Raw genomic sequence first — 7,693 nt, 5'->3', positions numbered from 1 at the left:
TCATGCATACATGTAGACATGCATAAAAACTTTTCTCATCAAAACATCGAATGATTTAGATAAATTTTTGTAAACATCAGAGATATTCCACCTTGTAAAGAGGAACACCAAGAAATACAAACTTTAAAATCTTAACTAAGCTTTTGGCTTTTGTTAAGAACTTCATCCTTGGTTTCGTTCTCACCTTTTGAAAATAGAACCGTTTGCAATATCTTTACAAATTTTCAATTGAAATCATGTTTATCCGCGATGTTTACAATTCACCCTGACAAATCTTTCGATAACAAAAAAAAATTTGTACATCTTTTGCATAAGCATTTCATACATCATGTTGCATTTTATAGTTTCAAATTCAAAGTCTCACACAATTTTGTTTTCTAAAAGAGGTCAACCAATTTCAAACAAAGTGGCCCGGCATACTCAGCAAAGACCTACTCGCATTCATCGCACTCGAGCTTACATCAGAAGAAGGATGTCATCCACATAACAAGAAAATGTTGAGCTTAGAGGGGAAGTTGATAGTCTAAAACTTGAGTTGGAGAAGCTGTCAATCATGATGGACGTTATAATGGCTGAATGGGAACAAGCAGTAGCCTCCGAGCCAATTCCTAACGGGCTCGTTTCCGCTACAGCTGAGGGTATTTCACAGCCAATCGCTACTGCTGCGGCATCTACTAGAATTTCGCAATCTCTTGAGGTGGGCTGCTCATCAGGTGACATGTACAATGAGGGTTTCCATCCTCCAGGTCCTGAAAGATTTACTTTTAACCCTCTGTATGACATGCCAAAAGGTTATCCATGGGTATGCCCCGTATGCCTAACGAAGGTCTTCGTCCCGGGGCTAATGAAATCCGATTTCCTTACGGTCAACAGTTTCCCCAGGCCACAGTAACACAAGCAGGACCTGCTGTCCATGCAACTCAGCAAGAGGAAGGACAAATTTATCATTCGGGTAGTGTACTGGGTAATGATCGAATGGGCAACATGGAAGAGAAATTGGAAGCAGTACAGAAAGAGTTGAGGAACGTTAGTGGTAAAGAGGTGTTTAATCAGAATGTGCATGACCTCTGTTTGGTCCCAGACGTGGTAATACCACATAAGTTCAAGACACCGACTTTCAAGAAGTACATGGGAGAAACTTGCCCGCAAATGCACTTAACCATGTATGTAAGGAAGATGACGGCTCACAAGAAAAATGAGCCCCTGCTTATCCATTGTTTCCAGGACAGTGTGGCTGATCCTGCACATACTTGGTACATGAATTTGAAGAGTGTTACTTCTTTTGAGGAACTGGCAGACGCTTTCCTCCAGCAGTACAAATACAACTCATTTCTGGCACCTAATAGGAAGGAGCTGCAATCGATAACACATAGCCATAAAGAGTCATTCAAGGAATATGCTCAACATTTCATTCATAAATCTGCTCAAATCCGCCCATCTGTGGATGAAAGGGAGTTATCCGATTTATTCTATGAAACTCTGAGCCCTTTCTACTCAGAGAAGATGCTCGCCTGTGCTTCGCAAAAGTTTACTGACATGGTAGACATGGGAGTACGCATTGAAGATTGGGTCCGGAAAGGACATATGGCTAAGGAAAGCGGCTCGTCAAGTGGTTTGTCAGGTGACTCATCGGTTGGTTCGTCTAGTGGTAATAGGAAGTTCGGAAATGGATATCCGAAGAAGAACACTCAGGAAGTGGGCATGGTGGCTTATGGCGGATATCAGCCTGTGTATTAAAACTATCCCTATGTTGCCAACATCGCACCACAAAGACCACCAAGGCCTCAGGGACCTCCACATTATTATCCACCATTGTACCAACCAAATCATCAACCACGTAACCCTCAACAATTCCACCAGCAACCATATTATTATCCGCCACCTTAACAACAACATCGTCATCAAGCTCAACAACAACAACTTCGCCCTCCTAGAAACCAATTCCTTCATATACCTATGTTGTATAAGGATTTGTTGCCCTCCATACTTACAAGAAATCTAGTACAAACCAGGCCTCCACCTCGCATGCAAAATCCTTTACCTGCATGGTATCGTGCCGACCGCAACTGCGAATTCCATCAAGGGGCACCAGGGCATGACATTGAATATTGTTTGGCTATTAAGGATGAGGTCCAGAAACTAATTCAGAGCAAGGATTTATCCTTCACAGACCCGGATCCAAATGTGCAAGTCAATCTGCTACCAAATCATAATATCTAGTGTTTGTGACACATGGAATGACCAGCCGCAGTCAGATCATCATCGATATTTCCTTCCGCTACTCAGTTGTTCAAGAAATATGTTTACTTGTTGTTTTATGTTTTTTTTCAAGAAAAAAAATCCTTTCGTCCCGCCCGAGACTTAAGTGAACTTGTGTAGGGCTTTCTGCTTCATGTATTTTTCATCATTAATAAAAAGGCGCTTTGATTCCAACTTTGCTTTTATTTTATGCTTTTTCTGGAAAAATGGTAATTCAAAAAACCAAAAAAATTATTCTCCTTTAAAGTAACTTCCGCATACCTGCATAATCATATATATCAATAATCAAATCATGCATTAATAAACCCGTTGAACACTCTAACCCGATACTCTCTCTCGACTTTGAGTTCCTTGTATTCGAGGCTGAGGAGAAGAAGGATGAAGAAGTTTCCAATAAGATATACTACAATTATGTCTTTATCAAGAAAGATTGTAAATATCAAGAAAGATTGTCCAGAAGAGGACTTTCATGCACAAGAACTGGCACGATATGCTACAATTTGCCTTGCATGGGCATTATACTTCAGTACACACTTCAACAGGGGCAATCCCCCTCCATCCCTCAGTATACAACATAAAGGCAGTGCTTCTTGTGGAAGTCAAAGTCCCGTCAACGAAAGTTCCAATGAATTTAAAAGTGTTGTCGTCGTATGTATTGTACAACTATATCAAAAGAGCTTGAAACAAGCTTCCAACAAGAAGGTTCGTCCCCGTGAAATTCAAAAAGGAGAGCTTGTGCTCAAAAAGACACTATCTTTCCAACCAGACTCCAGGGACAAGTGGACGCCTAATTATGAAGGCCCATATGCAATGACTGTTACAACTATGGATGGTGGCAAACTCACACATCATATGAATACTGATGCAGTCAAGCAATACTTTGTCAAAAATATGAGCTCGATAAGTCGCAAACCTGAAAAGGCGGCTTAGGCAAAAATGAGCGTCTCGGTGGACTGAAAACCTGAAAGGGCGGTCTATGCAAAAGTTAGAGACATAAAAAAAAATGTTTATCCTGATAGGTTGAAACCCGCAAGGACGACCTATGCAAAAGTTAAGGATTATAACAAAGTAACTGCATCGAATTAGACACGGTTCATCTGGGGCATTTCAACAGTCAAAAGGATTGTCGATATGAAGCATCTGCAAATCAATGACTCGGAACAGTGGAATTCAAAGTTATCAGCGAGTATAACGGTTATTGTGTTCAATGTACCTTTCCCATTATAAATTACCATTTTCCAAAATTTTAAAAAAAAAATTTGTGGAGCCGCGCCTTTAGCCGGCTACCACTCCATTACATTAATTTGAGCCTGTGCCCATTTATTTGAAATTCTCATTTGTTATGTTTGCAAAATTTTCTTCTATTTTTGATGATTATACTTAAAAGCAAAAAAATATTTTCAAAAAAACTTTTTTATGTCTTTTGAAATGCATAAACAACATGTACATCTTCTTTAAACTTATGAGTAGGTGAAACATATATCAGCATCCGTGCCAAGGACAGTTAAACTCTGCAAGGTAAGTGATAGAAATCTGGCAAGTGTACCAAAAACTATCGAAGTAGTAATAAATATCGATCCACAAGGACTGTGTTAATTTCAATTCTAGCAAGTTCGTTATACGTTAGGATGTGTAAAGTTTGTATTTGGTTGCCCTAGGCAGAAAAGTTTGGTTTTATCAGACTTAATTAAAGTAGAAAAGGTGCGAGAGAAAATTATGTTGAGATGAATGGTTAAGCCGGTGAATCCGATATTGCTTTATCTAAAAAGTCTGCCTCTCTATACTCTCAATTACTACTCAGTTTTTACGATAAATTAACTAACTGGCTTTGATCAATCTCTTGACTCAAAACCCTTTCCTAAGTTATAACCCTATTAATCTCTTAACGTGATTGAATAACTGTGGAAGCGATGTTGGAACGTTAATTCATGTATCATAACTCTCAATTTCCTATCTCTAGGTTCCTAGTGTTAAGTTAAACACAATTACTATTTCAGGATTAAAAGCTAGGGCTAGTAGTCATTCAACTCCTAAGATCAATTCATGTCGTTGCAATAAGCTAGGGCTAGTAGTCATACAAAACAATAACATGAAAAGCAATAAACACAAGTAATTCTGAATAAAAACTGAATAACATTGATTATAAAGAGAGTTCAACTACAGAATCATATATTACAAGAGTTTCATCATGGCTTAACCAAACTAGCGGTTTAGCTACTCATAACTAAACAACTATAAGCATAAACAAGAGAAAACATACATAAATCTAACCAACGGAGAGTTGGTATGAGATTCAGGGCTTGTTCCTTGGTCTCCTGTCGTCTTCAGAGCTCAAAATCACAATAATAAATTATACCCTAACCTTTGCTAGCAGCTGGATATTTATAGAAAGAATTTAGGGTTTCAGAAAAAGCCCGTCATCGTGCCACGTTACGAGACCATCGTGGCACGATGCCTTCATTAATCTGACGTGGCAACAAGTTCATCAACCAATCGTGGCACGTTGCGTTTTCCTTTGTGCCACGAAAAATCCAGAATGTCACCATGAACTCCACATCGTGTCAACGTGCCACGACCAGTTTCTAACGTGGCACGTTTGCTCAAACTTGGGCAATATTTTCCTGTTTTCTTAACATCTTTTCTTTTGAGCTCTTGTTCCTGTTTTGGTTTGATTTCACCATGAATTCATTGCAGTTGACTCTCTAAATGCTATAATAAAGACATAAATGCGACTAAAAACTAATGTTGATGCACCGTCATCACAACCCCAAACTTAAACCATTCCTTGTCCTCAAAGAATCAAATTTGCAAATGGAAAAATCATAGTGAGATAACAACTTACCAACCAATGATATGCTTAAAAAGTTCACTCCTTTCCTGTGTAATGATGTACCGAATGCCTAGCTCTTACCTCCAAATCCACAACTCCACACATATGTTTGAATAGGGTCACACAATCATCATGCAGGTCTGCTGTATTACCATATGCTTGAAAAATTTCTAAATTGTCAATCAAAGTCAGAGTCAAGTACACACTTTTAAGGTCTTTTAGGGTTATAACGGGGCTTAGGTGAAAGGTGGATATATTTTGGGAAGTAGTGTTTATAAAACAATGAAGTTAAGCTCATACTACTTGGGTATCTTTGGTAACATCACAGAAAACCAATCTCCTACCTTTCAAATTTAGCAAAGGAGAGTACTAGAGAACTTATTCTTTTGAGACATATAAACATTGTTGGTCTCATACACAAGATTCTTTTCTTTTCAATTTTTTTTTGCACATTTTCAAGTGCCTTTTGCTTTGTTTTCACGAGATAAAATATAAAATGTAACCATTTCTCTTCTCTTGGTTCTCTAGTACCCCTACCCCAAACTTAGTAAGTTGCTTTTTCCATAAGCAACCCCAAACTTGAACATTTCACACAACCTAGATAGCTTAACTTCAAACAATCAATTGGGACATTCATTCCTAAGGCTTTCTAGGTTTGTAACATGTCTCGTCACCGACAAAAAGATCTATACCTAATGGCTCAATTTAGCTTTACAAAGGATAAATAATGCATAAATCAAGGTAGGCTCAAAAAGGCTCAAGGTACCAAGCACTTTGCCTTAATGTGTACAAAACAAGACCAATCAACAAATAGAGAAATATCGCAAGTTCTAGAAACAACAGTTGCATGGAACACTCATATATGTAAAATTGGAAAAATAAAAATTTGGCTATGGACCTTACAAGTTGAGATATCTGGGAGTTGTGGCTACCTATTTCCTTTGCCGAACACTTCCCTTTGAATCCATTAGGCATCATCCTCCTTGAACTCTTTGGCATATCATTGGTATAGCACTGTTATGAGACTGATAAATTTCCACAAACAAACTGATTCATCAATAATAAACAAAGGAAAGCATTACAAACGGGGGCAATAAATTTAAACAAGAGCACACCAACATAATGTTCAAACGGAATAAAAAGAACATCAAAATAAAGAAACAAAAGATGGAAAGCTGAAAAATAAAATTGGACTCCAAGTCCATCACTGCTCATCCTCATCAGTGGCCTCCGGATCGCCTTGCAAGCCGGCATAAAACTCATTAGCACTCTGCACACTAGCTGCCTTCCCACGAGCAAAGTTGGAGTGAAGACGACCCTCTCTTTTACCAGCACTTCATGGTCAGATTTCCCATAGGTAGGTTCAGGTGGTGGTTGGGTTCATTGGGTGTTGCAGGTTGTTCTAGAACGTTTGTGGGATGATGAGGCCATTTGTAGAGTTATGGTAGATGTTTGGATAGAGGGAGATGAAGATTTGTGGGTTAGGGTTTGTGAAATAAGGGTTAAGTTAAATTTGTGGAAAATTTGTTGATGATTTTGGTGTGGTGATGGATAAGGATGTTTGTAAGGGTGAAGAAAAAGAAGATTTATAGGTTTAGGATGAATTTGAGGGGTAGATGATGAATGAGAGGAAATTTTTGACAGAGTTTTGATAAGGGGGGAAATGAAAAATGGTGAAAAATTTGTGAGATGGGTATATATATGGGAGAGCAATCATGTCATGATCTTTAGTTCTAGGTAGCATCGTGTCACGATCATAGAACCATCGTGCCACGATCATAGTTTCTCCAGCAAACGTGCCACAATTTGGAAACACTCGTGCCACGAAATTTCCAGTGGCTTCCATCATGTTTTTAGTTTCCAAATCGTGCCACGATGAGAAACTGGCGTGCCACGATGCAATGAAAAAATTTTGTTTTCAGCTTTCATAAAAATCTTTTTGCTGTTTTTGTTTTGTAAAATGCAGTAAATAAATATAAACAATACCTGAGCGGACCTAAATCTGATGGGTTGCCTCCCATCAAGCGCTTCTTTACCGTCACTAGCTTGACTTATGATGACCCCTTAAGGATCATTCAACACCACTCCCGCTCTATTCTTAGGGAGTTCGCCTCCAAGGTACGGTTTCAGCCTTTGTGCATTAACCTTGAAAGTCTCTTGTGCACCAGGCTTACTTAGCTGCACAGCTCCATAGGGAGACATGTCTACAATCACGAATGGCTCGGACCACTTGGATTTTAACTTCCCGGGAAATAGCTTCAACCTGGAATTAAACAGCAAAACAAGTTGTCCAATATAAAACTCTCTCCTCACTATCCCCTTATCATGATATCTTTTAGTTCTCTCTTTGTAGATTACGGCGTTATCGTACGCCCGCAACCTCATCTCCTCTAGTTCATTAAGTTTTAACAACCTTTTCTTTCCTGCTAAAGTTTGATCAAAATTTAGGGCCTTGATAGCCCAATAAGCTTTATGTTCCAATTCGACTGGGAGATGACAAGCTTTCCCATAAACTAATTGATAAGGGGACATCCCAAGGTGCGTTTTAAACGCAGTTCTATATGCCCAAAGAGCGTCATCTAACTTCCTAGACCAAACCTTCCT

The 7,693-nt window shown here is 38.9% G+C and overlaps 1 protein-coding gene across 1 annotated transcript; it reads left to right on the top strand.

The window, feature by feature from the left end:
* The first annotated feature begins 568 nt into the window (after positions 1 to 568).
* LOC146955117 (uncharacterized) lies at positions 569 to 1,737 on the top strand. Its single transcript, XM_085747709.1, has 2 exons — positions 569 to 802; positions 874 to 1,737. Exons 1-2 carry the CDS (start codon positions 569 to 571, stop codon positions 1,735 to 1,737), a joined length of 1,098 nt encoding a protein of 365 aa, XP_085603835.1.
* Positions 1,738 to 7,693: the final 5,956 nt, after the last annotated feature.

The sequence above is a fragment of the Medicago sativa genome, chromosome 1 (genome assembly GCF_051527215.1).
Source record: "Medicago sativa cultivar Bolivia chromosome 1, Bolivia_mono, whole genome shotgun sequence".
Taxonomy (NCBI): Eukaryota; Viridiplantae; Streptophyta; class Magnoliopsida; order Fabales; family Fabaceae; genus Medicago; species Medicago sativa.
The sequence above is the reverse complement of the archived record's forward strand: the minus strand, read 5'-3'. Positions and strand labels throughout refer to the sequence as shown.